At 38.8% G+C, this 27,952-nt stretch overlaps 3 protein-coding genes across 4 annotated transcripts; 2 read left to right on the forward strand and 1 right to left on the reverse strand.

Annotated features, from left to right (window-relative positions):
* The first annotated feature begins 281 nt into the window (after window positions 1-281).
* Window positions 282-2,354, forward strand: LOC126791800 (myosin-binding protein 3-like). Of its 2 annotated transcripts, none has more exons than XM_050518294.1 (3): window positions 282-472; window positions 579-1,889; window positions 2,137-2,354. In XM_050518294.1, the coding sequence occupies exons 1-3, from the start codon at window positions 301-303 to the stop codon at window positions 2,142-2,144; spliced, it is 1,491 nt and encodes a 496-aa protein (XP_050374251.1). In that variant the 5' UTR covers window positions 282-300; the 3' UTR covers window positions 2,145-2,354. The 2 variants fall into 2 exon arrangements, with proteins under 2 accessions (XP_050374251.1, XP_050374245.1); XM_050518288.1 differs by having other exon boundaries at window positions 570-1,889; window positions 2,137-2,353.
* Window positions 2,355-2,998: 644 nt separating this feature from the next.
* Window positions 2,999-4,309, forward strand: LOC126791912 (HMG-Y-related protein A-like). Its single transcript, XM_050518411.1, has 2 exons — window positions 2,999-3,134; window positions 3,592-4,309. Exons 1-2 carry the CDS (start codon window positions 3,084-3,086, stop codon window positions 4,090-4,092), a joined length of 552 nt encoding a protein of 183 aa, XP_050374368.1. The 5' UTR covers window positions 2,999-3,083; the 3' UTR covers window positions 4,093-4,309.
* Window positions 4,310-4,672: 363 nt separating this feature from the next.
* Window positions 4,673-17,488, reverse strand: LOC126792053 (DNA repair protein RAD4). The gene is given in 12 exon segments (XM_050518557.1): window positions 4,673-5,444; window positions 5,798-5,944; window positions 6,052-6,544; window positions 13,270-13,492; window positions 13,569-13,834; window positions 13,836-14,069; window positions 15,427-15,476; window positions 15,722-15,820; window positions 15,956-16,048; window positions 16,530-16,622; window positions 16,724-17,040; window positions 17,363-17,488. Coding segments are annotated over 12 exon segments (2,448 nt in total). The 5' UTR covers window positions 17,406-17,488; the 3' UTR covers window positions 4,673-5,054.
* Between the last annotated feature and the right edge of the window lie 10,464 nt (window positions 17,489-27,952).

Genomic DNA, 27,952 nt, shown 5'->3' on the forward strand with positions numbered 1-27,952 from the left:
CATGCCTGCCACTCTTGACAACTCATGTTTCATCATTCCCTGCTAGTCACTTAATTATATGTTAGAAATAATTAATTATGATCAATTGAATATATAGACGGAATAATTTGAGGTATGATGTAGAAAAGTGAATTATGCCTGTAGTATATACTATATACACCCCAGTTTTATTAGTCTGGTGGAACTGTAGTATATACTATATGCCTGTAGTATATACTATATACACCCCAGTTTTATTAGTCTGGTGCATTTTCCAGATAAAATAGCGCTGTATTATGTTATACACTCTAATATTTAAAAATGCATGCAGCACCTAAAGAAGATAGAATTTTGACTGTCACATTAAGAAATCGATCACACACACAAGTAATAGACCATGCTGCTGATCGGCCTCAAGCACTAGAGGATTCTTCAGTGCCATTCCTTGAAGTATTTAATGTGCCTCATTCATCCCCAGCTCACAGTGATGTTGGTAAATCTCGATCAAGTTCATATATTTTTGCAGATTCAACCAGTGGTACTCTAAATAACTGTGTTATTATAAAACAGTTTGGTTTAAACATGTACAGGGTCTACAGGACAATTAATGTTGGAAGACAAAACAAGTATAACTGAAAATCAATTAATGTGGTCAGAGCCTAGTGAACCTGAGGATGAGAGGTTCGTATGCAGACAAAATTGTATACACACTGTCCATTACATGTACAAAAAGGCGAATGATAATAAAGAATGTAGAGCAGATGGAAGTGTGGCAAGTGTGACGAATGGTGGAGAACCTGTAACAACAATTGAACAGCTGAAAGAAGCGTTGAAGAATGAAAGGAAAGCTTTAAGTGCTTTATATGCAGAGCTAGAGGAAGAGAGAAGTGCGTCTGCCGTCGCTGCGAACCAGACTATGGCTATGATAACAAGGCTTCAGGAAGAGAAGGCAGCAATGCAGATGGAGGCACTGCAATATCAGAGAATGATGGAAGAACAATCTGAGTATGATCAAGAAGCCTTGCAACTTTTGAATGAGTTGATGAACAAAATGGAGAGGGAAAAACAAGAGCTAGAGAAGAAACTGGAAATTTATCAGAAGAAAGTCCTGGATTATGAGGAAAAAGAGAAGACAAGGATCATGAGCAGAACCAAAGATAAAAGTAAAGAAAGTAGAAATTCTTCCTGCAGCCAATCTTGGGATAGTGATGCACTATCCATTGATCTTAGTCGTGAAGCAAGGGATGAAGATAGTTCTTTCCCTGAAGAATGCAGTAACACCAATAATCCAGATGATGAAGCAACATTAAGTTTGAAAGAAATGGCACTGGATTGTGTCAAGCAAATGAGCATTCTTGATACCTCATTGTCAGGCTTCCAGGAAGAGAGGTTGTCAATTCTGGATCAGCTTAAAGCATTGGAAAATAGGCTAATAGTGTTGAGTAAAAATGAGGACAACTCTCAGGATGCTAACTTGGCCGAGAATTGCTCAAAAATCACTGAAGGAAATCAGGATTCCAGCAGTTTCGAAGAAAAACAAATATCAGATGAGAAAATAACATTGGCATCCATGGCAAAGAGGCTTCTTCCACTTTTGGGTGTAGCAGCTGAGAATAATGAAGCTGAAGAAGGTTTAACAAATGATAAACAAGTCAGAACTGAATCTGGTGCAATGTATAACTCGGCGACCAATTCTGAATTGCATGAAACCAGAATAGCCATTGAGGAGGAGGTCGATCGTGTTTATGACAGACTACAAGCTCTTGAAGGAGACACGGAGTTTCTAAGGCACTGTATGAGCTCCATAAACCAAGATGACAGCGGGATGGATCTTCTTCAAGAGAGCTTGCAACATCTCCGAGATTTGAGGGATGTTGAACTCCACCTAAGAAACATAGATGAATCTGCAGGTAATTGATAGTTTGATACAATAAGAAGAGGTAGTAGTCATTCTTATACCAAACATAAAATAGAAAAGTTTTATGGGAACTAATTTGGCGAAATAGAAAAGTTTCTTACAAACATAAAATCAGTTTTATGATGGTACGATTCTCTCTTAGTCAATATAGGAATTCCTGCATGATCTGATATACATCCGATTAGTCATAAATTAAGGTTGTATATGTTAGTTAACATTTGAGCTTGGTGATTGTGCAGGTGCATAAAGCAAATTCATAAGCGATCTGCAGCCAGAGCCGTAACTAGCATGTCTTTTGGGAGCAACTAGTACAACAATGATCCTTGTTAATGGCTGCATTTACCTAAAACAGGTGATCACAAGGAACATGCGGTGTGCGTGTGACCTAGTATGTTTCTGTGATTACTTCAGACCCACTCAAGCTGAGTCCCTTTGGTTTTCCTTCCCTAATTTCTGTCATTACAGCTAGCTATCCTCTTGTTTTCTGTTCCCTTTGCACAGAAGACATGAACTACTAATTTCTGTCTTTTTCTGCGTTTGGAAGAAGGACCAGTCTTGGTTGATAAATATGAATGGAACTCCTTCCTTTTTTTTCTTGAGAAAAAAAATGAACATATATGCATCGAGCATAAGTACAGATGATACGAGTACCGGAGAGTCAACAATGATACTCCAAAATTCATTAAGAGAGCCATAAAACAAAAGAGGACACAAGATATTTCCAGTCTTCACTAAAAAAAACGTACTTGTAACTGAAATCCAAAAGATAAAAATGATTAAATGTCATCACTTATTGTCTTATTCTCTAAACCTAAACTAACGGTGGCCTTATCAAAACCTCGTTCGGATAAAACTCAAGAACCCAACCCAGGGGAACTCCTTGAATGAATGATCATAAGAACATGAGGAAAAAAAAAAAAAAAAAGGAAGCTTCATGGGCTAATTTTTCTATCAAAAAAGAAAGAAACGTGGTGGCAGAGGAAGGGCTCTCCGAACCGTTGCTTTTGTCCACTGGATGGTTCCCAGCCGTCCATATTGGGATTATTATATTTTGTTATTTTTATCCTTTTTTGGTCACTTTAAATCTGCCAAATCCAAGTTTGAAACACAAGGTGGTGTTGTAGCTGCCCTTAAGTTGAGAAGAAGAAGAAAGAAAGACTGTTCTTTTCTCAGTTTCTCACATTTCATGGCGACTGAAGAGGTCAAGAAACCCCCATCGCTTCCTCCCTATCCTGAGGTCCGCATCTATCTTCTCTTTCCAATTCCCCCACTTTTTTTTTAATTTCTTCCTGTATTTTATTTTCACATGTCTGATGTAATTCCTTTCTGGATTTGGGAGAGGGTTCTGCATTGTGTAAATAAAATCACAGTGTTTTCTGTGTTTTATAAGAGAAATTATATGCGTGTTTTTGTTCAATTTGATATTATGTGACTACCAAGTTTAGGATTTTCTAAAATTTCCACAATGTTTTTCGCTGCTTTGGTTCTGCTTTTTCTAGAACTGAAGCAGTTGATGAAATTACAAGTTGGGTTTTGTTTTTTTGTTGGAAATCATAGCTAAAACTGATGACCATATCAATTTTTCTACCTTCGTTCTGTTTTGTTTTTTTTTTTCTGATGAGGCGAAGCAAGCAATGTTGAATTGGGAATGAGGAAGAAGTTTTTGGCTAATAGATCAGTTTGTTGTATTGCAGATGATTCTCAAGGCAATAGAAGAATTGAATGAGAGTAATGGCTCAAACAGATCCTCAATATCAAGATTTATTGAATCAACTTATGGAGAATTGCCAGCAGGACACTCTGCGATACTGTCTGATCATCTCAGCAAAATGAAAGACAGCGGTGAGCTTGTTTTCTGGAAGAACAACTACACAAAGTCTGACCCAAATGCGCCACCAAGACGGGGGCGTGGGAGGCCACCGAAACCCAAGGATCCAGACCAGCCACAGGTTGCTAACTTGGGCACCGGAAGGCCCAGGGGACGCCCGCCTAAGGATCCTAATGCACCTCCAAGACCTCCCAAGGTTAAGTCGTCTCCAGGGAGTGGAAAGCCTAGAGGAAGGCCGAGGAAGATGGCTCGGCCTACTGGAGGTTTAAGTGGCTCGACAACCCTAACAGATTCAGAGACTGGGAAGCCGAGGGGTAGACCTCCTAAGGTGAAGGATTCATTTACTGAAGTGACCATTCAGCAGTAGATTTTATATTAGTGGTTCTGTTTTAGTGTTCTTAGTCTTTATGATCCTCATTCTCTGCGTAGGGATGCAATTGCTGTGTTGTTAGTTAGTTGTGTCTGGTGTGATCTTAACTGCTTGAACAATCTGTAATGAAGTTGTTGTTTCAGTTATATCCTATAGGACATGACTGCTATCTTGAGTATTTATGTTATGATTGTCATCTCTAATGTTGTGCCGAATTTCAAATAGTGGAAGTGATCCTTAGGGATGTTCATGCTTTATTTGAAAGTGGCAAAATTGTGGAGGATCATGTTTCAGTCTTCTATTGCTGTGCCTATTTCATATAGTGGCTTTCATGGGAAGGAAGCATAGTTTGAGACTTGGTTGCGGCATGATGCGGTCAAAAGTTCTGCTCACTCTATGTTCCTTCTTCTTTTTTTCTTGCAACAGTGCATCTTAAGAATTGGAGTCACCAATGGTACTGCAGGCATAAATTGTCAAGTCTACTTCGTTGATTGTTTTGTTTTGCATTAAAATGGTCATGGTCGATAATATGAAGGGGAATATGGGAAGACCAGAGCTTGGGGATGCTCAGGTATAGTCCATGACTCGGAAAAGGACACAACTATTCACATCTTCATTTCCTCTTTCCCTTTCAACTTTCCTGTCATATATCAACTCAAAACAATACCAAAGGCCAGATTTAAACAAAAACATCGTACCCTTTAGTCCTTGACCATTTCTAGGGAAAAAGGACGGCCTCAAATTTTCTGTACACTACTTTTCGTTCACATCTAGCTCGCCTTAATTAAAGTCAGAGTGGACGCCAAAAACACATGGTAGCTTGTTCTTCGTTGTGAGGTCAGCCCCTGACAAGAGTTGAGAACTATAGCAACCCACTCATCTGGCAATTCTGAAACATTCTTAGATTGCAACAAGAACCATGGTTTCCAACTCCGAGAAATATTAGTTCAGTGGCCATGCTATAGTTCTTCCACTTGCACTGAAAATCCACAGAGATACCTTTTTGTAACTACCAAGTTGTCTTCATCAAAACTTTGGTTCTCTGTCAAGAATACATGCTCATGGTTTTCCAGCACGATGGTGGGATCATCCAGTGTATTTTCATGTAGGGCTCCTTGCAGGGATCCAAGAGGTTCCTCAGCATTCTGACCACCACCAGGCTGTACATCAAGTTTAACACTCGCATTTTCAGTCTCAGCTGATGCTCTAGATGAAGACTCCCCATAACGATTTTGTATCTTCTGCCGAGTTAAAATGGAAGACAGAAGCTGATACCACCGTGAAATAGCTTGTGCTTCATATCTTTTCTTTTCTGCAGCCTCTCTTCTGTCCCGTTCCTCTGCATAAGCCTAAAAGATGATTTTGAACAACAGCTTTGATCAGGAACGAGCAGATAACTAGAAATTGAATAAAGAAGAGTACACAATCTCAAAATGTACAAGGAACACCTCATCTTCAGAGGAGCCAAAATGACAAAAAAATTTACAAAATTCCAATTCGCATTGTTCATCAAAGCACAGAATATAAAAAGCAAACAGAAAGTGTGTACAGTGCTAATCTCCGGCTTTCTCTACGTATACAATGTAACATGGAAGGCTAAGTAAAGTATTATCAACCAGTTCTATGCAAGGAAAAGTGATGCATATTCATCACCCATCTGCATTTGCAATACAAATCAACAGTAATATATGATTCAATATACCTTTCGCACAATTCCATTAATAGCATGAAGCAGATGCAATGGTTCCAGTTGCCACTTCCCATAAAGTTCAATAGTTCCAATTGAATTACCCCCAACATAATCATCATCTTCAAGAACTTTTTGAAGCTTGATAGAACGTTTCAACTCCTAGAGAATCAACATGGGAAGAGTGAGGCAGTTGTAAATGACAACAACATTAAACCTAACAGTTTTACTGCATCACCATGAATTTAACATGTTTAACCAGACCAGACCTTGATAGGATGCTCATTTGATTTAACTTGCAGCCCCTCCCTTAGCCATTTGTGCTTTGACTTTAGAGTTTGCACACATGTCCTAGGGTAAACTGGATGACCGGAACAAAACCCCAGAATTGGCCCTCTAGGATGGAGTACCTGATGCTTGGTAAACCATTTTTCGATAGCATAAAGGTGATGATTTTTATAGGCCTGCAGATGGAAGTCCAGATCTTGCACAATGTAAAAACCGTATAACTATGCAATTGTCAGAATTATATGAGAAAAGAGATATATATCATTTCTAGGAAGATAATTCATTTCTGCACTACCAGAGACGTTCGAAAGATTTTCTCTAATATGTTCAGATGAGGAACCAGTGTGATTATTCTCCAGATAGACCATGCCTCCTGTTGCTCTCACCTCCAACTCTCTCAGTGGTGCCAATATCTGATCCCACCAAAGTGGATTTACTCGTTGAGCTGCTATCTGATACCACTTGAGACAGTACCTGTGATTTGAGTATATAAAAATGCTGATACCAGTGAGTAACCAAAAAGCACCAATAACAGTAATAATACAACTCTGAAGCTGATTGACAAGAACTACATTGTCCTAGAAGATAATACAACATTTTTGGATCAACAGACAGGTCCATCACATGTTAGAAATACACATGCTAGTATCAAATGATACAGCAACTTCAATCACACATGCACACAGCCATGTACAACATCAAGTGCGGACGTCCGATTCCGGCGATGGCAGGCCGCAACGCCGCGGCGGACCAGCACAGCCGGACTACCCACCTCCCGGCGATCCCGTATGTGCCGGCCGGAGCTCAATCGGCAATCCATGGAGGCCGGAATCTGCAAAAATCAAGTTTTTGGGCAGATTCCGGCAATTTCGCGATTCCGGCCTCCGTGAGTCGCCGATGGAGCTCCGACCGGCACAGACGGGACCGCCGAGAGGTGGGGAGTGTGGCTGTCATGGTCCGCCCCGCCGTTCCAGCCTGCCGTCGCCGGAATCGGCGAATCCGTACCTTACGTAAGATACGGACATCCGCACCTGAAAATTCTCCTATATATATATATATATATATATTCTTCTTTGCAAATGTAAGTCAAATATTCTCAAGTACCTCACCCAAAGTGTCAAAACTCAAACTTAACCCAGATTAACTACGACTTATGTGCTTAATCTACTGTGAACGTCATGTTTTTATTTGTTACAGTGAAGGCTATGTGCTTACTTTGGAAGTTTTAGGTCTTTCCAGATCTGATTTATGAAAGCACAAACTGGAAACAAGAAATTGAACAGATTAAATCTGTGTAACGATACCGTCACTTCCCTGATGTGGTGGATCATGATAGCCAGAGAATGATTTACTTTTTGCACCAACTACCCACTTCATGAAATGGGTTCAATTCCTATAGGCTATAGCTGATGTAGGAGCAGAGGGTGACTAAGGGGCAGAGGTTAGAAGAGGCTTCAGAATAGAAGAGAATAGAGAATAGGAGGTTTAGAAGGCAGTAATCTTTAATAATCCAGTCTGCCCTTTAACTCAACACATAGCTCCTACTTATAAGAACTATAACTAGTGCATAACTAGTGCTAAATCAGCTAGGAAAATAACTCCTAATACCATGAAATAACCTAATAAGCAAAGGAAACAGCAAATTCTAGAACAACAGACATAATAAGCATTCCTAAAGAAACTAGAAATAAGTCATAACAGCTAATTGCCATCATTCTCCCCCAGCGAAAAAGACTCGACACCGTCGAGGAAAACAACAACTTGAGGATGACGACGACGTGTGTAGGTATGAATAATAGGAGGGCGGCTGGCTGGCAAGGCAAGAGAACTGGAACTGGACTCAGCGCGAAGATGATCTTGAAACTGCTGCAAAAGAGAAGGATCCAGGAGACGAAACTCATCGTCTGTGATCCAAGTAGCATCAGTAGCAGGGCGGGTGGCCCAACGGACAAGGAAACGCTGAAACCCGCCGGAGGAGGAAGTGACATACTCATGATCAAGGACGTCAGCAATCTGATCCGAGTGAAGAGAACCAGAAGAGGGAAGGCTAGGAGCCTTAGCAGGGGTGTTAGCAAAAGTACCTGGAGATGCAAGGGGAGGTGTAAAGGTACCACGATAAGGAACAAGATCAGCCACATTGAAAATGGGACTAATGCTCAAGGTGGAAGGTAGGTCCAGAAGATAGGCATTGGAGCCGAGCCGCTTCAGCACCTGATAAGGTCCCATAGAACGAGCATGTAATTTTTTAAATGACCATTTAGGAAAGCGTTCCTTGCATATGCGAGCCATTACATAATCACCTACTTGAAACTCCTGAATACGGCGATGAACATCAGCAGCAGCTTTATAGGTGTCAACACTTAAAAGAGATTTGGCGACGAACCTCAGCATGCACATCACGAATATGCTCAGCAAATGCAGCTGCTGAATCAGAAGTACGGGAATCAGCGGGAAGAGGAATAAGATCAACAGGTTGACGAGGAGAAATTCCATGGACCACCTCAAAAGGACTCTTCCCAGTAGATCGGTTAACAGAATTGTTGTAAGCAAACTCAGCAATAGGAAGCACAAGGTTTAGGGTTTAGGGTTTGTCACCAACCAAGCAACGAAGCAGATTACCCAGGCTACGGTTAACAACCTCAGTTTGTCCATCAGTTTGGGGGTGGAAAGCAGAGGAGAATTTCAAGGCGGTCCCAAAGAGCTTCCACAAAGTCTTCCAGAAGTAGCTGACAAATTTGACATCACGATCGGAAACAATGGAAAGAGGTAAGCCATGTAGACGAACAACTTCCTTGAAAAACAACTTAGCAACATGGGAAGCATCAGATGTCTTGGAGCAAGGAATAAAATGGGCCATTTTCGAGAAACGATCAACCACAACAAAAACTGAGTCATGTCCCCGAGCAGTTTTAGGCAATCCCAAAACAAAATCCATACTCAGATCATGCCACGGAGTGTGAGGAATAGGCAACGCAGTGTATAAACCTGTGTTGTTCTTACGTGCCTTAGCTAATTGACAAGTACGACATTGGGAAACTATACGAACAACATCCTTTCGTAGCGATGGCTAATAGAAACGGTCCTCCAAGAGGGAAGTAGTCTTGTCCCTGCCAAAATGACCAGCTAGGCCACCAGCATGCATCTCCCACACAATATAGTCTCGAATAGAGGTACGAGGAAGACATAAACGTGTTCCACGAAAAAGGTAGCCGTAGCGGAGAATGAAGTCAATGTGATTGTGACGGTGACCAGTAGAAACATCCATGTATATAGACCCAAAATCAGGACATGACGCATACTCGGATTTCATGCGATCAAAACCCACTACCTGGACATGTAAGGTTTGTAAGACACCAACAACACGACTAAGTGCATCTGCTTCCTTATTATCAATCCCAGGTCTATGACGAAGGACAAAAGAAAATATTTGCAAGTATTTTGTCCAAGCAACATGTTTTCCAGTCAGTTTGCGTTGTGAATTGAGGTACTTAAGGGCTTGGTGGTCAGAATAAAGGACAAACTCGTTAGGTAGTAGATAGTACTGCCAATGGCGAAGAGCACGGACAATAGCATAGAACTCCTTGTCATAAGTAGAATATCGTTGTCTGACTTCATTAAGTTTTTCGCTGAAGTAGGCGATAGGATGACCTTCTTGACTTAAGACACCTCCAATACCAACGCCAGAAGCATCACAAGCAACCTCAAAGACTTTGGAAAGATTTGGATGTCGTAAAACAGGGGCTTCGGTCATTTTCTGTTTAATTACTTCAAATGCTCGAGTAGCAGCAGGGGTCCATTGAAATTCACCGTGCTTCATGCAATCAGTAATGGGAGCCATAAGAGTGCTAAACCCACGAATAAATCGCCGGTAAAATGAAGCGAGACCATGAAAACTACGAGCTTCAGTAAGAGTGCGAGGTGAGGGCCAACGCTGAATAGCAGCAACCTTCTCTGGATCAGCACTAACGCCAGCAGCAGAGATAATGAATCCTAAAAAAAGGACCTGCGGTTGTAGGAATGAACACTTCTTAAGGTTAGCATACAATTTAGCTTGACGAAGAGTAGAAAAGACCGTCCGTAGGTCCTCAAGATGCTCTTCACGAGATTTACTGTAAATAAGGATATCATCGAAGTAGACCACCAAAAACTTGCCAATATGCTCACGTAACACGTGATACATGACGCGCATGAATGTACTTCGGGCATTAGACATGCCAAAAGGCATAACTAACCACTCATAAAGGCCATCAGGTGTCTTGAACGCAGTTTTCCACTCATCCCCTAAACGAATTCGAATCTGATGGTAACCACTACGAAGATCAATTTTAGAAAACCATTGAGACCCAGCAACATCATCAAGCATATCATCAAGGCGCGGAATAGGGAAGCGATATTTGACAGTGATCTTGTTTATTGCACGACTGTCAACACACATTCGCCATGAACCATCTTTTTTTGGTGTAAGAAGAACAGGGACAGCGCAAGGACTGAGGCTATGCCGAATAAAGCCTTTGTCAAGAAGACCTTGAATTTGTTTATTTAATTCAGCACGCTCTGTGGGATTCATGCGATAATGAGGGAGGTTGGGAAGTTGGGCACCAGGAACAAGATCTATAGCATGTTGGATGTCTCGCATAGGCGGCAATGCATTTGGCAAGTCGTCGGGAATGACATCAGGGAACTCATCCAAAAGGTGTTGAACAGTAGACTCGGGTGAGGAGGTGTTGTCAGACCTTTCCTTTAATACTACTGCATAGAAAAGACCAGATTCTTCACTTGCCCGTGCAAATTCCCCTGCGGTTAAAATATTAAGTTTATGAGGTTCAATTAAGGGTTTTGGTGGAGGAGGACGAACTGTTGGTTTGGCAGGTTTCAAGGTAATGGTGGTGCCCCCATGATTGAACATATATGTATTCTCTCTTCCAAAGTGACGAATATCACGATCATAAATCCATGGGCGTCCCAACAAGTGATGAGCAACCTCCATGGGAAGAACATCACAATAAAGGTCCTCAGAGTAAGATCCTAACTTCAGAGGAACACGGCACCGCTCGGACACAGGTAATTGTGTCTTATCAACCCAAGCAACGCGAAAAGGGTGGGGATGAGGTTCTGGAGTTAAATTTAACTTGCTGATAGCGGCCTTAGAGATGACATTCATGGTACTACCTCCGTCAATGATGAGTTTGCAGGGCTGTCCGTTGCAAGGGACAAATGTATGGAAGATACTAGTACGTTTCCAAGCATCGGATTCAACAGGAACAGAGTAGATGCAACGCATGACTTGTATTTGTTGATTTGGAACACTGTCGCTGTAGCAATCTTCAAGGTCAAGATCTCCAACATCATCCAGGGGTTCAATGACTTCCTCAGTAATATGCACACTGCAATACTCAGGTTCAGCATGAGCAAGGGCTAGAGTACGTTGGGGACAACGAGAAGCAATATGTCCCTTGGCATGACAATAATGGCACTCAATTTGGGAAGGAAAAGTTGAAGTAGTTGAGGCTCTATTCGGAGAGGCAAAGGGACGTGTAGGGCGAGAAGAGGAAAAAACTTGTGGATTGACAGGTGTTGGAGATGATGATGAAGTAAAGCTACTGGTAGGGGCAGGGGCTGGTGCAGTACCAACAAAACGACGAACAGGGAGTGGCCGAAGGTACTTTTCCACTTCCAAAGCTTTATGGAAGGCTTCGTCAATAGTGCTTGGAGAGTGAAGAGACACTTCACGCTTGATGTCAGCTCGTAAGCCATTGAGAAACCGAGTCACAGTGACATAGGGTTCTTCAATGATTTCGCAACGGAGCATGAGCTCGTCAAAATGAACCATGTAGGCACTCACGGTTAGGGAGCCTTGTCGGAAGTTTAGAAGCTGATCAAGAAGTTGACTGCGATAATAGTAAGGAAGGTATTTCTCTTTTAACCGAAGTTTCATCTCCGTCCAATGGACGATTGGGGGTTCACCCATATTGTGCAACTGAAGTAATACCTTTTGCCAATGTTTCTTTGCAGAACCTACCAGTTTCAGCTTTGCAAATCGCACACGTTGTTCGTCATCCATACAATACCAGTCGAAGTAGTCATCCATAGCTGTAAGCCAGTCAAGAAAGAAACTGGGATCCATGCGACCATCGAATTCTGGAGCATCAACTTTGGTTCTTCTAGTAATATCGTCATCATAGCGATATGACTGGTGGTCATTGTGACTTGTCGAACCTTTTTCAAACTGTCGGAAACGACGACCAAGTCGCGGTGAGAAGGGTTGGTCAAACAAAGAGAACTCATCATGTTGGTGATCCTCTGGTTTTGAGGAAGAATCTTGCAAGCCTTTAGGAGTAGGGAGGAGGCCAGAGCCAGCTGGCTTGTCCTGAGGTGGTTCTATCTTCTTTATTGCATCCGCCAAAGTTGAGTGAATTTCTTTCTGAATCTTCTCACAGAAAGCATGGAGGTAATCAATGTTCTGCTCCTGAGCTTTGGTCACAGCCTTGGTAAGGATAGCCATGTTCTCAGTAAGTTCACTAAATTGGAGTTTGAGCGCAGCATGGGATTCTTCTAGGTCTTTCACTGTCATGGTGTCTCTTGTGAAAAAAAAACAGCTGGGAATGGAGGGAAGCGAGACCGGTTAGGCTACTGATACCAAATTGATGTAGGAGCAGAGGGTGACTAAGGGGCAGAGGTTAGAAGAGGGTTCAGAATAGAAGAGAATAGAGAATAGGAGGTTTAGAAGGCAGTAATCTTTAATAATCCAGTCTGCCCTTTAACTCAACACATAGCTCCTACTTATAAGAACTATAACTAGTGCTAAATCAGCTAGGAAAATAACTCCTAATACCATGAAATAACCTAATAAGCAAAGGAAACAGCAAATTCTAGAACAACAGACATAATAAGCATTCCTAAAGAAACTAGAAATAAGTCATAACAGCTAATTGCCATCAATAGCATAGATGCACACAGCTAGAGACAAAGAAACCAGATGTTTAAAAGTGAGGAGAAAGAGCAAGACACCTGGACAAACTTATCCTAGGCCTTTAATTAAATCCATCAGTAATCTGCAGTGCGTAAAGAACCTCAACCGACTTATTTGTGTTAATAGGAAGCTGATAATGCATGAAAAACTATGTAAAAGAGGAAAATTTAACCACGTGCCAAAATTATTAAAATGCTGAATACAGATAAAATCAAAGACAAACAATAACCTGCAAGTCACATCCTTGACCCCATTCCCAGCGAATGCAACTACATATCTCAAAGGGGTTTTGCATGCAGCAGCTACAGCTTCGACCTTCTGTTCTCCATCAATAATTGCATTGATAGCATCAATATGCAGCCACTTTCCAGTCGAGCTTTCCCCAATGCAGTACACTTCTGCCCAGAACAATGGTGATCCTTCTTTTCTTGATCCAACTGCACTATAGGTAGCTTTCCCCAATGCAGTACACTTCTGCCCAGAACAATGGTGATCCTTCTTTTCTTGATCCAACTGCACTATAGGTACTCTGGGAGGAGATTGGTGGTTCTTCACAGACAGTACTTTTCAATCTTTTTGCAACATGACTATTTGAGTCTTTATTATCTGAAACTATTTTTATCTCCACACTCCGAACTGCTGTGGTGGAAAGAGCCATTTGCATCTGCAATTTAAACTCAAGATCCCCTTTTCTCTTTGATTCCTGCAATGCTTCAGAGGTATCATTTTGTTCCTCACAACCTACAATATCTGACATTTTATCTGTCAACTCATAAGCATAAGACCTTTGGACAGTTGCTACTGGTAAGGTGGCAGTCCTTACTTTTGGATGAACCCATATTAGGAGTTTCACCGACAGATTTTCTCTCACTATTTGTAGCAGGAGACAAAGGGACCTTAGTTCTTCTAGCCACCATTGGGGTTGAAGTGCTGAATATTCCCTTACTCAATCTGCTTGAACCTTCACTAGGACAGTCAGGCTTGTCAGCCTCTGGTTTTAAGGAGGCAACATTCAAAATTGACACCAACCTCAAATAAATGTATGCAAAATATGGTATTACAAGGAGTAGAGCATGTGATCTTTTTATTCTTGCTTTTACAATTTTCTTTAGATGTAAAGAGCATACAATTAGCTTAACTCAAATATCATGACAATGATTCTGTTGGTTCAAACTTCAAAAAATCACAACCATTTCTTGTTTTCCAAGTAGTGAACTAAAAAAAGATTTACCTAATGTGAAAGAACAACCACACGTGGGAGAGTTGTCTAGTTTCAATAAATAGTTATTTTCACAAATGTCATTGCAAATAAGTGGAAACACAGTTACGCAGACGAGAAGCCCACAAAACAGAGATACGCAAAAACTCAAAAGAAAAACAAAGACACCTAACAAAACTCTCAAAAGAGAAACAAATAGTACCCTTAAACTACCATGGCTCTCCAATTCCTTAAACTACAAGAGGAATTAAATTATTAAAAGGTGACGAATGAAGCCCAAGGTATCGCTCATATCTTACTCTCCCAAAAGCCTCAACACTTCTGTTTAATACGCTTATAGTCTTCAAGGACACCAGGCCCTCACAACACTCGGGCATTCTTCCCTTCTCCAATACCAGGACCATTTTGATATGTATTTAAGCTTCCTGAGTTACCCCCTTATACAACTTTAGCCCAATCTAGGAGGCCGATTCAAATGGCAAAAAAGTATGATTAGCATTCTCTCCTTTCAGTTAATGTACGACACATCATTGCCACCAGACACAAGAAGTGCCTCCTCCATCGAAGCATCTCACATGTATTCAATTTTTCATGTGCCACCAACCAACCTAATATCTCAGTTTCCAGAGGAATGGCATTTCAGAGAAAGTTTGCAGGATCAAAATTTAGAGCAGAGAAAGTCACTAAAATTTTATGGAAAAGACTTGCAGGAAGCACAAATCTGTACTGTGTAATAATGCAACAAAATAATAGAAGAATGGTTCTTTTGATCACCACTAGAAACTAAGCATAGACAGGAGGCATATTTTTACTAAATATTGAATGTACTTTTTTTTTTGGTATAACAATTAGGGTTGAGTAAAGATACACAGTTACTACTACTACACTGTTTCCTTTGAAAATTATCAGTAAATACCACGAAAGAGATATTGTGGTTTCCTAAGGCCATCTCAATTCAGTACTTAGACGAACACTCTGCAATAGTCTATTAGATACAGATGACTCACAACTTTAAATTCACCAAAATGAAATGAGAGAGAGCAATGCCATTAGGAAGACAAAAATTCATGATGAGTTCCCTTCAAATTCAGAGAATATAGTTATATCAAGCAGTGATCATCTGCAAGGATAATAATATTATAATTTTGGGCATAATCGATATCATACCGGGTTGTCAAATTCAAAGCTCTGAAGAGTGCCACAGACAATGCAGCAATCTGCAACAAAAATGGCACCTTAGAGTTGTAATTGATTTACATAAACAATGCAACCGCCCAAGTAATAAAATTCAGACTGAAATTGTCGCTGTAAATATAATTTTTCAATTATAGACTCCAATAATATCATAAGTGCCACTTTATGTCAAATTCCCTTGACTAGGCCTACAAGACAACTGACTCAAAGAAGTTCACAGAAATAAATAAAAAAAGCCATTAGGGGGATTGTATTAGGAACTACTCACCGCTTCTTGAGTCCCTTCACGAGTTTCAAGGGCTAAGGTAAGAGCCGAATGGAATGATTTCCTCACACTTGTAGTTCTAACACGAAAATTATTTTGAAACTGATGTGTGGTAACACATCAAACAAAATGATACCACACATCAAACAATGAAGAGAGTATACATTATCAGTCTACCTAGATCAAAAAGTCCACATATCTAATGCAGGAAAATAACAAGTGAAGCTGAAACCATACCCAACATACTAGGGGAACCAAATGCTTTGCAGTAAGTTTTGCAACCTTGGATAGATGCAGCAAGTGTTCTGGTAGAAGAGATAGTAAGGCAGCCTGCCACAGTAATCAAATTTTCTTAGGAAGAAGTGGGCAATTATTTTCCTCTTCACAATTATATCTAAACAATAGAGGCCTTTTCCACATGCAGGAAGAGAGAAGAGGTAAAAATGAAAAAAAAAACTAAGGAAAAGATGAATTAAAAAAACAAAAATTTGAAGGTAACAGGTACTGTGAGTTGAAAACTGTTGTGCTTCAGTAACAAATTTAGTATGGGTTTTTTTTTCATTATGCTCCTTATTGCCAAACCAAGCACACTTAGAGATTGGTCACAACATAATGAACTGATATATAAATATATGAAAATGGTTTGATATGCATGGATTATCACGATGACAATAGCTACAGTAACTTAAAGGACATAACCTCCAGAAGAGTATCAATATGAGCAATCACTTAGATTTAGTAATACATATAACTACGATTGTTTATTTACTCATGATGATCAGCTTAGCTATCCTAATTACCGTAAAACAACCTGTATAAGAGCGTCATCACAAGCGCTGTCAATCAATCTTCCCCGTGCAATTAAACATAGTAAATGAGCCTTATGAACAAGTTCAGCCACTTCCTGGGAGAAAACCAGGGCACGTTAAAACCTTTGTGCAGGGCACTAGAAGTGTCATGAGAATATATTCCATGTCAAATGCTAATTAGAGACCTTCAATGTACCTTATCCTCAACCGAAGCCCAACGACTATGTTTCCGGCTTCTGAAATCTGGTGTGTCATTTATTTCAATAGTCACTTCATGACCACCCATGGCATTTGAAACTGGAACTGGGACATCTTCCCAATCCGAGTCATTCAGTCCTTCCCTGCTCTTTGTAAAAGAGCACTGAATGATTTCCCCATCACCTTTCACATCCTTTGATACCTTTCGCAAAGCATCTCTGCAACAAGGTTCAGTCTCACATCTCCTTTTCCCACTTCTACTTGCACGTCGTACGAGTTTGGCCACAGCCTCCTCTGATATGTCACCCAGAGACCCTGAAGTCAAATTATCCATAAGCAATTCACAAAGGGATGCAAGCTACCAAATGCATTACACTACTAGTTTAACAATCCCAGATTAACTACATCAGTATTCAAGTAGCCATATACATTAAAATTCTCAGAGCCCAAAAGACATATCTGCTCATATGTAAACATTTCTCTTATTGATTAGCAAAAAAAAATCTATTAATAATAAGAAAAGAAAACAACAGCAAGAAATGCAATGAAGCAACCCACAAGGAAGAACAGAATAAAACCCACAAGTTTGATGAAGTCATTACTAAACACAGCGAGGTATGATGACCTCTGAGCGGACCTGAAGCTGAAGAAGCCGATGATGATTCTCGTTTGCGTCGCATTCTTCCTTCTACCACCGCCCAACTGATCGCGCCGCCGTCCCCCAACCGTCTCTCTTATGTTTTTTCGACACAATTGGGCACAGGCACAATTCTTACCACAGGTTAAAAACGAAAGAAAAAATAGAAAATAATATGAGACAAAAGATCCAAAAAAAAATCATATCATATCTCTATTAATTAAACCAAGCATTACCTCTCGAAATATGCTACCAAAATTTCCTGATTGAAAAGTAGTCTCAAAATCACTTTAGAATTTGTTCAAATTATTAAAATACTGTAAACAAATGTAGGGGCAGTTCTTGTGATTGTGACTCACAAACTCTTCTCTGTATGATTTTTATCGTTCTCATCTTCAAGAATTCACGAACCATTGGATCTATTATAGAATCCAAACTTGTTAGCATGATTTTACCTTCATCACGCTAACGTTGGATGTTCAGTTTATTTGAGGTGTACTGCTCTATATTGAAGGCAAAGCTTGATTTCTCCAACATGTTTTTTTTACAAGCAACTCTTTTATTGCTTGGTTGTCAACTAGGCTGTATGGAATCGGATACGGGTACGTGGAAGCGAAACGTTTGGAAACGCGGAAGCGTGTTTTTCAAAAATTTTAGGAAACGGGTACGTTTTGGAAACGTCGAAATAAAAAATATATATAAATATATATAAATTATACAAAAAAATAAATATAATAATAAAATTTTAGTTTAAGTAACTCAAAATCTCAAATAAAAAAAACATTAAAAAACCTTTATTTTTTGGAAACTCGCGTTTCCACCGCGTTTCTAAAACTCATTTTTCTAGAAACACGTTTCAGGGCGTTTTCGGGCGTTTTCGGCGCGTTTTCGGGAGTTTCCGGACGTTTCCGGAGTGATTCCGGAGTGGTTCCGCTTCAGAAGCGGGAAACGTGGGTGTATGCACGTTTCCGTGCTTCCTAGGTTGTCAACTATGATCTTTTCATAACCCTTATTCTTTTCATCAGCGATTTTCCTTCTCATCTTTGTCATCTTCGTTCCTATAGGACGCTCTCGTGAAGCGAGTTCATGATTGATGTACTCCTAATTGTCCTCATCTGCATTCAAATCAACACAAAATGGTGTATTTTCATTTTTTTTGTGCGAGAACCTGTTTGAGATGCTTCAGATAACTCCTTTCTCCTTCGCGATTTAGCAGCATGTGGGGCAGCATTGTCCAGCCATTTTTCCAGTATTTTTCAGAATATATAGGCGACACATGATCAATTTGAAACTTTTTCCTCTTGAAAGTTGGATCATCTTGGAGGGATTCTTTAGTTTTCTTCAACTAGCAAGTGAAAAAACACAAATTTTGTAAGTTGGAGCTTAAATTATAATATTACAAATTATGGTTCAACAAATACTTACAATCCATTATTCAGATGCACCACTTCGATTTGGTGCTCAATTTGACGAATATGACCACGAAGCTTACTAACCAGTAAACATAGATTAGAGAATCGACTTTGGAGAGACATTTTAGTTCTGATCTTCTCTCCACCCTTGTCTTCATTGTAGGCAGCAACAACTCTCTCCCACAATACATCCCTTTTTTTTGTTAACACCATTGATTGCACATTGAGAACTATCAAGATAGATATGACACAATCACTAGTACAATAACTTCACCACACAAGAGTTATTCACAGTTGTGTGTAGGACAAAACTGTTGTGTATGGCGGTGTTGTTTGATTGAAACATTAATACAAGAGATTAACTTTAGTTGTCTGACTCTCGGCAAAATCCTCGACAGCACCTCAACAGCTACTTCACATGTGGGTTTCAGACAACAAATAGAAATCACAATATTTGCTGTGTGTTGTTTATCAGACAACTAATTAGTTTAAGTGATTTTTACAATTAGTTGTTCTTAGTGAATTCATACAATAAATATTGTTTATAATTTACGGGATTCTTCCATTGGTATAACAACTTATTTGGTTCATTTAGTTGTGGAGTGTTTTAATTATACAACAAAACTTATTCTCATAATTGATTGTATGTTTCTTACTCATTCAACTAACACTTTGTCACATTTTTGGTTGTAGGAAGGCGGAGTCAAACAACTAACTACTCTTAGCCCCTTGTTTGTTGTGGGCGGATTGCACTCATACAAAAAAACTAGTTTTGCCTTTTGTTGTATGAGCTGTCTTTTGAACCAACTTTATTTAGTTTTGTGGCTTTGCATTGCACAACCAATCTTAGTCTAGACCATTGTTATTTAGTTGTGGGATTTCATTACACAACTAATTAATTTTTATATGACTTCAACTAGTTGTGTGATCATTTCATTATATAACTAACCAAAGCTTGAACATACTTCAACTAGTTGTGTGAGTTTACATCGTATAACCAATCAAGTTTGAAACAACATGAACTAGTTGTGTGAATCAATTCATTTTCATTGTTCATATGGTATCATCATGACAAAATCAAATGTAATAGTTGCAAATAATCATAAACTTCACAACAAAATATCTCAAATGTCACAGCAGCATTTAGTACTCCAACCTCCCTACTTAGATAGATAGATAATGTACTTGAAATATGATTCCAAATGACACACCAGCTATTTAAAATAACTTCAACAAAATACAGCATCTACTTAGATAATGTACTTAGATAGTCACAACAGCAATTTAGGTACCACATAATGCTCCTACATGCACTTGGTGAGGATATGATCAGCCCACTCCTCTCTAATCTTATCGATATCTGCTTTGGTGTAAGCATGTTTACCCCTGCGTTTCCACTGAAAAGTCATTCAAGATAGTGTAACCATGAATTCATAAAAAGTCATTCATGTGGTTCATCTATAGAAAATTGACGGCAGAAACAGTCATGAAAAAGTACAAGATACTTGACAAAGTAACTAAATGGCACACTGAACATTAAATTTTTTGGTTGGGCCTAAATGCAATGACCATAATTCACATACTAAGAAAGTCTTTGTTATTTAACATTCTTCAAGTAACAATAAAATATATTAAAAACACACAGTCTTCAGGGAACCAACTCAATCTATGAAATCATAGGAAAAAAGAAAATTAAAAGCATAAAAGTTCATAACAGAAAATATGTAAAAATAAAAAATATGGAACTGACCTTTTTCTTTCATCCTCCTTTCCGTGTCATATATTTATCCATAATTTGGTTAACCTTTTCCAACGTATTGTCTTGCCTACTCCCAAAGTCATTATCCTGCAACAAAACCAAGTGCATGACAATGATGACACAAAGTAGCACCAATGCAAACAAATAAAATATTAAAATGCACCCAAACTTGTACCATTAATTCATCATAGCATACAAGATAGTTGTAGAACAAAGAAAGTGAAGTACAAGTATGGCTATCGACATTTCTACATAGGTTAGACCATAATTAGATGTATATATGGAGGTAAACCTTGTCCTCTAAGCTATAACCAATTGACTTTGATATATGAGCAATCTCTAATTCTATCATATCAACAATATGGTTACCTCAAGAGTCACCTGGCCAAGAACATATATAAATTAAAGAAAATGTCCTTATTAAGTTTTCTCTTTCGATCGGGGATAAGTTTCATTGGTTGCAGTCACCCTCTTGACCAAATTCAGTACCTAATACGCAACAAAAATATCAATAAACATTGCTTATCGATATTATTTGATTCTGTATCTCCAAACAGAATCACTGAAACTTGTTATGAAGCCATTTTTATCTCTATAGTAGCAGGATCAATGTAAAGAGAAAATAGATGACATAAACAGGACACTAAATACAGCTTCCAGCAATAATGATCGTAGCCTTTTTAATACAACTATAACTATGAGTTAAGCTTATTAAGTCATACCGGTATAGTGAATAATTTTTTTGTTTCACCAGATTCTCAACAACTATAACTTCAAAGAATATAGCTAACTTTATATGTAATACTAACAGCCCAATAGAGAAATTGTTGTTAGTGGTAGTAATAATATAAACACTCTTGAGCACTTTTTGGTTTTTCGGATTGAGTATATGATTATTACAAACTCCATTGAAACATTAAAGCTCAAGTGCAAATGAAGAATTACACACTCAGGAACCGAAAATAGGTTAACAAGATGGTGAGTTGGAGTACCTTGACTCAGATTCAAAAAGAGCAAAGCCAGCATCTGGTTGACCCCTTCATATGTATCTGGAACATACAATTTGACAAGATCTCTAACAACATTATCATCAACTCAATTTACATAACAAAAGTTACACCAAGAACAATGAACAAAAGTGGGTGGAAGAGTAAAGGAGAGAAATTTACTATCATAAACACAAGCCTCCTGGACATCTCTAACATCAGCTTTCAACAATGTTCCTCACCAGAAACCTGTTAATAGCTTTATCTTGATCCAAACAAACCCAACACTAAAATTAGCCCTGAATCCAATTTAAAAAAAACTGACCTAATATTTCAAGCTTGCTCGTTAAATTGAGTAAAGCTTAAAACCTTAAGGTACTTTAAAATTTAAAGCTTGCCGTAGTTGGAGCAATGAATGAACTTTGTGTGGCCGCGACCGTGCTTGTTGCGCCCGCCATTTCTTCTCTTGAAAGTCTACAAACAAGGACCATTGGGATGATTCAGTTGAGTCTGAATTAGGGTTTCAGGGAGACGAATTCGGTTTGGAGATTAAAAGACTTGTTCACCATGGTGAGTTTCTCTGAGCTCTCTGTGGTGCAAACGCTTCGACGACCTTTATGGGTTTTTAGACTAGGGTTTTTCCTGCGGGCTAGGACAAGATGAGGTGGGCTAGGATTAATGGGAAATCGACCTCGTCAAACTTGCCTTTTTCTTCCTCGTCGAACTCATACGATCAAGAACATAAGAGATTGGGTGTTTGGGGATTTGGAAATCTAGGGTTTTCTGACTAATGTATATAGAACGAGAGAAAGGGTTTGGGAATATAGGAAACCAGGCCAATTTGAGGATGAGAGAGTGAGGGACGAAAGAGAGATGATTTTTAGTATGAGGATTTGGGGATCGAGAGGTCAGAGAGAAGATAAGGTTTCTAAATGTCGAAGTGTTTTATTTTGTCTAATAAATGTCGAAGTGTTGGTAGAGACTTTTCACAATTGCTACAGCGTGACACTTCCGTTGCAATGGTTTTTTGTTTAGGTAACTCGTAACGACACGTATGTCAGCGTAGTGACATACGTGCGATGATTCATAACTTAATTAGGAATTAAATAAAAAAATGGGAGTGTTTTCTAAACTTGAGATGCGAATGTGGCAACTTTAGTTGGAGGGAATTGGCAACTTTGGTTGGAGGGAATGGAAAATTTGGGTGATATGGTAAGTTTGGCTTCTCATTCACACAAAAGTTTTGAACTCTATTGTTGTATGAGTTTCCATGTTAACATGCCAAAATGAACTCTGAAATGTTAAAGTGAAGGAGACAATATTCCCACCTAGATAGGGTTTGAGTAAAAGTGATTCTAACATCCCATCATTGTTGTGTGAATTTGTTTTAACTATATGTTTAGAGTGAATCACACATTTTATCGTAAATAGGTGATTGACTCTTGTAATACGTAAAGTTATATTTCACTATAGTGATCACATCTTACGTACGGTCTAATTTCCTTAAACATAAAGAAAATTGAAGATGAGTAGTTAAAAAAAAATTTCATGTAATAAGTATATATGTATCGGTTGTGTTTAGGGTTAATCTTGCGAATCAAGATCTAAAAATTGCCGAAATCATGTCGATTTGGTACCACACAAGTGTTTTGTTGATGACGTACACTATACTAGCTCACGATTGATCGAAGTTTATGTATTTGTGACTATTGATCATTTAAACCACGACATGTGTACTAATGACTATTGAACGCGTGTCATTTTAAATCAACTATATTGAGTAAACCATATTTTTAAAAATCGACCGTAGGATGTGGTCGCCATATTAAATATAATTAAGGTTCAAATTTCATTTATTTTCGACAATGATTAGATCTTGCTCGATCCGGTCAACCCTTATATATAAAGTACAGATCATATATTTTCATTATACTTCCCTAAGGGTAGCCGTGTTACGCGAAAATAAATCTATTGAAATTTTTATAGGATGCGTAGAGCGTACTGTCGTGTGAGCATAATGTTTTTTTTACAACATTTTCGGACACCTTGATGATTGCTCGATTACTCGACATCAATATTTAACCCTGAACACATCATAGTAGTATAAAGCAAGAGGGTATCGTTCACAAACCGGGGATCCAGCCAGGGCTTAGGATCACAATACTTACACGAATTCATAAAGGTTTTAAGGTTTGATATAGATTTTGGATTGAATCATAAAAACAGTAAAATAAAACCTAAACTAATATATACATGTGATCAACCAACCAACACATAAACAATCACCAAAACAAATCATACAAAGGGAATCGAAACAAGTTCTATGTCCATTCATAGAATCATGCCGAGACATATATTTGAGCAACCATGGATGGATCATGCATTTAGGGTTCTAAGCAGTAACCTAAACACATAGACACTTAACACATTCGATCAAAACCAAGCAGCCATAATCGAAATTCTAACATGTTCATCTTAATCATGTAATTCCAAAGCCATGCACATTGAATTCATCAAGTATGTCACTTACTTAACCAACAACCATGCAATTCGCAATTCACATAAACAAGAATAAACATGTTCTTAGCATAAGTCTTTAATCCAACAACCTAAATATCATGCTACAAGCATAGTCATAACACATAGGTATCGAAAATTGATCATACATGCATTCGGCAGAAACCAAAAACAGAAAATCATAAAACCAAAACAATTTTCGAATCATCTATATAAATTGAATCAAGTAGCTATTTCATAGACAAAATTGATACAAGATTACTCTAAACAAATCGCAAGCTTCATCCAAGAACAAGAACAAAACCAAAAACGAAATTAACCAAGAGTGAATCATGATTACACTTTATAAATCAAGCAATCCACAAGTGTAGCCGAGACTTCTATGGATGAAACCTTCTTCACAAGCGTGTTTGAAGGCTATTGATAGGTGGGGAATGATGGAATCGGTTTTAGGATTTCTTGGAATGGTGAAGGATGAATTCGGCAGAGCTATGGCTGTGTTTGTGTGTAGGGCTGATGATGTTGCTGAATGGAGAGGCCGGCCTCTATATATAGAGGTCTAGGAAGCCTTCTTGCCATGCCAAAAGGAAATAGAATCCAATTGGGAAACTGAAATCCTCTTTGTTATGGATTTGATTTATGTACTCCATATCCAACTTGATGTAGGAAACCAAGTCCAATAGGGAGATCACTAAAGGGCAGCTCGGCAACAATCTTGGTCCAACTAGGAGTAGCTAGGTCGGCCTCCTCTTCTCCTTCTTCAACTCGAATATGATTTCCTTGTTCAACTAGGAATGCAACTCGGCAACTCTCCTTTCTTTCCAAATATGATTTGTCTTTCCTGAAAAGAGATCGTCGATTAAGGAATAGGAAAGAATGAAAATAGGAAAGTAGAGTCCTAGTCGAGTAAGGAATCCTAGCTCAATCAGGAGTTCTAACACTTAGCACAATTTCATCATCAAATCATCTCAATTCGAAATAGCTCTACTTCAAACATACATATAACAAATATGAACCTAAAGCAACTAAATAAGAAGTAACAAAGCATAAGAATAGGGCATATAAACATTAAGAACGTCACATTTTGTGCTCCTATCAACAACCCCACACTTAGACTTTGCTAGTCCCTTAGCAAACACTAAAAGTAGAAATCAAAACATAAAACGAAAATCAATACACTAAAACTAACGACACAACACTAATGCCTTCAACATTTTGTCTCAGAGATCTTCAAACTCATAGCATCAAGAATAACACTCAATCGAATTAGATAAAATGAATTCAATGGTTAATAAACATGAAATTTCGTTTAACAAGTAAGACATGGCAGAAACAAAGATGATTTTAAGCTCGACATGTTCAAGACAAGTTCAAATTCAACTCACAAGGGATATGCACTCCAAATCTTTTCTCTCAAGAACATGGCATATGCTTAAAAGCTTTTCACACACAAGAATTATGAACATAGTGAAAATCGAAAACCTCATGAAAGATACCAATCATATGCACAAATGAACCCAAACCATATGCTTACTCGTGAAACAAACTCCACAAATCAAGAGCTACTCATTTTAAGAATCATGCGGATCTTTCATAAAAGGGTAGGCTAGGCTCGGCATTGATATATTTTCAAGGTAAAAGGAATCACAAAGGTCATCCTCAAGACTTAGCAGAGCAAAACATCCACCTTATGTCGCCATACTCCATAAAACAAGGGCCAAATATCATCATGTTGGACCCATTCATCACTTTAAACATTGTGAAAACGAACAAAGGCTAAAGTATAACATTATTGAGCCTTCAACAAATACATCACAACTCCAAATTCACATAAACAAGTATGTATGCCGAGATCTTTCATCATTCTTTCATTTTTTCTTTTCTTGCCGTGCACCATGAATGTTTTCTTTCTTCTTCTTTTCACACGGCATCAATACATTTTTTTCTTTTCATACTCTTTTCACGGCATAACATACAATAGCATAACCCCACACTTGAATCGAATCATCACTCCATATTAACATCCAAGAATCGGCTCTGCCACGCCTCAAAGACAAGGTAGAGATATAACTATACTAAGCAAGGATATAACATGTTGGTAATGAAAGAAAAGGCTTAACGTAGGCTCAAAGGGGTTAAAACTAAGGTGTCCCAAGCAGGGCTCAAATAGGGAATACGGTTTTTTGGCTTAAGTGGTGGAAATCCTAAAAAGATCCAACAATCATTTTCAAAATCAGAGCATATTATGACATAAAGCTTCGAAAGTTTCACAAAGTAAGTTCTAGCATTCTCTAGTTCATTGCAATTCTATGGCATATGAATTGATCAAAATAGATGTAATGAGGTTATAAAGCCAAGAAACGATAGAATAAAACTCTCCAAGAAATGCACAAGTATATGGCTCGAATCTCACATAGGTTTACATGAATTTAAACAAGTAAGGAACATGCTCATTCTGTACCTAAGTTTCAAAATCCTCATCTACTACATGTTCGTACAAAATCTACACATCGATTAACCATCAAATAACAATGAAGTTCATTCCAATATCATGATCATCTATCAACCATAAATTCAAAGATCAACTCATCCTAGACAGTCAAAGGCATACCTAGGACTCAAAACAAGAACAAAACAACTAAACAACTTAAAATTCGAAAAACAAACTAAAAATGACACTAAAATTCGAAAATCAAAACACAAAATTGAAACACATAAGCATCAAACAATAGAATACAACGAATGATGTATACCCCACCCCACACTTAAAACTTACATTGCCCTCAATGTACAATATGATAAGCAACGAAAATTAGAAACAGTTAAGGGATAAGAAAATGCAAACACTCGTTGATGGCTCCTTCATTGGCTTAAGTTTAGAGTCTATAGCCTAGACTATCTTCAAATCATCACTTGCTTGCCGTAGGATCAAGGAGAGACGTCTCCTCCACATTGTGTTCCACGAAATTGTCATAGTACGGCTTCAAGCGATGTCCATTGACCGTGAATTCCTTTCCATGCACCATGCTTTTGATCTGAATAGCACCAGAAGGAAAAATATTAGTAACAACAAACGGTCCAAGCCACCTAGAACGGAGCTTGCCCGGAAACAATCTAAGTCGAGAATTAAACAAAAGAACTTTCTGTCCAACGACAAAGTGTTTCTTTCTAATCATGCGGTCATGGAATGTCTTAGTCTTCTCCTTGTAAACCATTGCCGAATCATAGGCCTCATTTCGGATCTCTTCAAGCTCATGCAATTGCAACTTCCTATGCAATCCGGCCTCATCAATGTCCATGTTAAAATTCTTCACAACCCACCATGCACGATGTTCAAGCTCCACGGGAAGATGGCACGCCTTGCCATAGACTAGTCGAAATGGTGACATGCCTAGGGGAGTCTTGTATGCCGTCCTATAGGCCCAAAGAGCATCATCCAATCGTTGAGACCAATCCTTGCGTGATGGTCCAACAGACTTCTCTAAAATTCTCTTGATCTCACGATTAGATAACTCTACTTGTCCACTTGTTTGAGGGTGACAAGGCTTAGCAACCTTATGCTTAATTCCATACTTCTTCAACAACGCCTCAATGGTCCGGTTGCAAAAGTGAGATCCTCCATCACTAATGATAACTCTCGGCATACCAAACCTAGAGAAAATGTTAGAACGAAGGAAATCTGCAACAACTCGAGAATCATTAGTCCGGGTGGCCTTTGCTTCCACCCATTTCGAAACATAGTCAACACAAACGAGTATGTATAAGAACCCATTTGAGCTAGGAAAAGGTCCCATGAAATCAATACCCCAACAATCAAAAATTTCAACATAGATAATCGGTGTCATAGGCATTTGATCTCTAGATCCTAAGTTTCCCATGCGTTGGCACCTATCACAAGTCATGCAAAAATGATATG

Source organism: Argentina anserina, chromosome 1 (assembly GCF_933775445.1).
Source record: "Argentina anserina chromosome 1, drPotAnse1.1, whole genome shotgun sequence".
NCBI classification, from domain to species: Eukaryota; Viridiplantae; Streptophyta; class Magnoliopsida; order Rosales; family Rosaceae; genus Argentina; species Argentina anserina.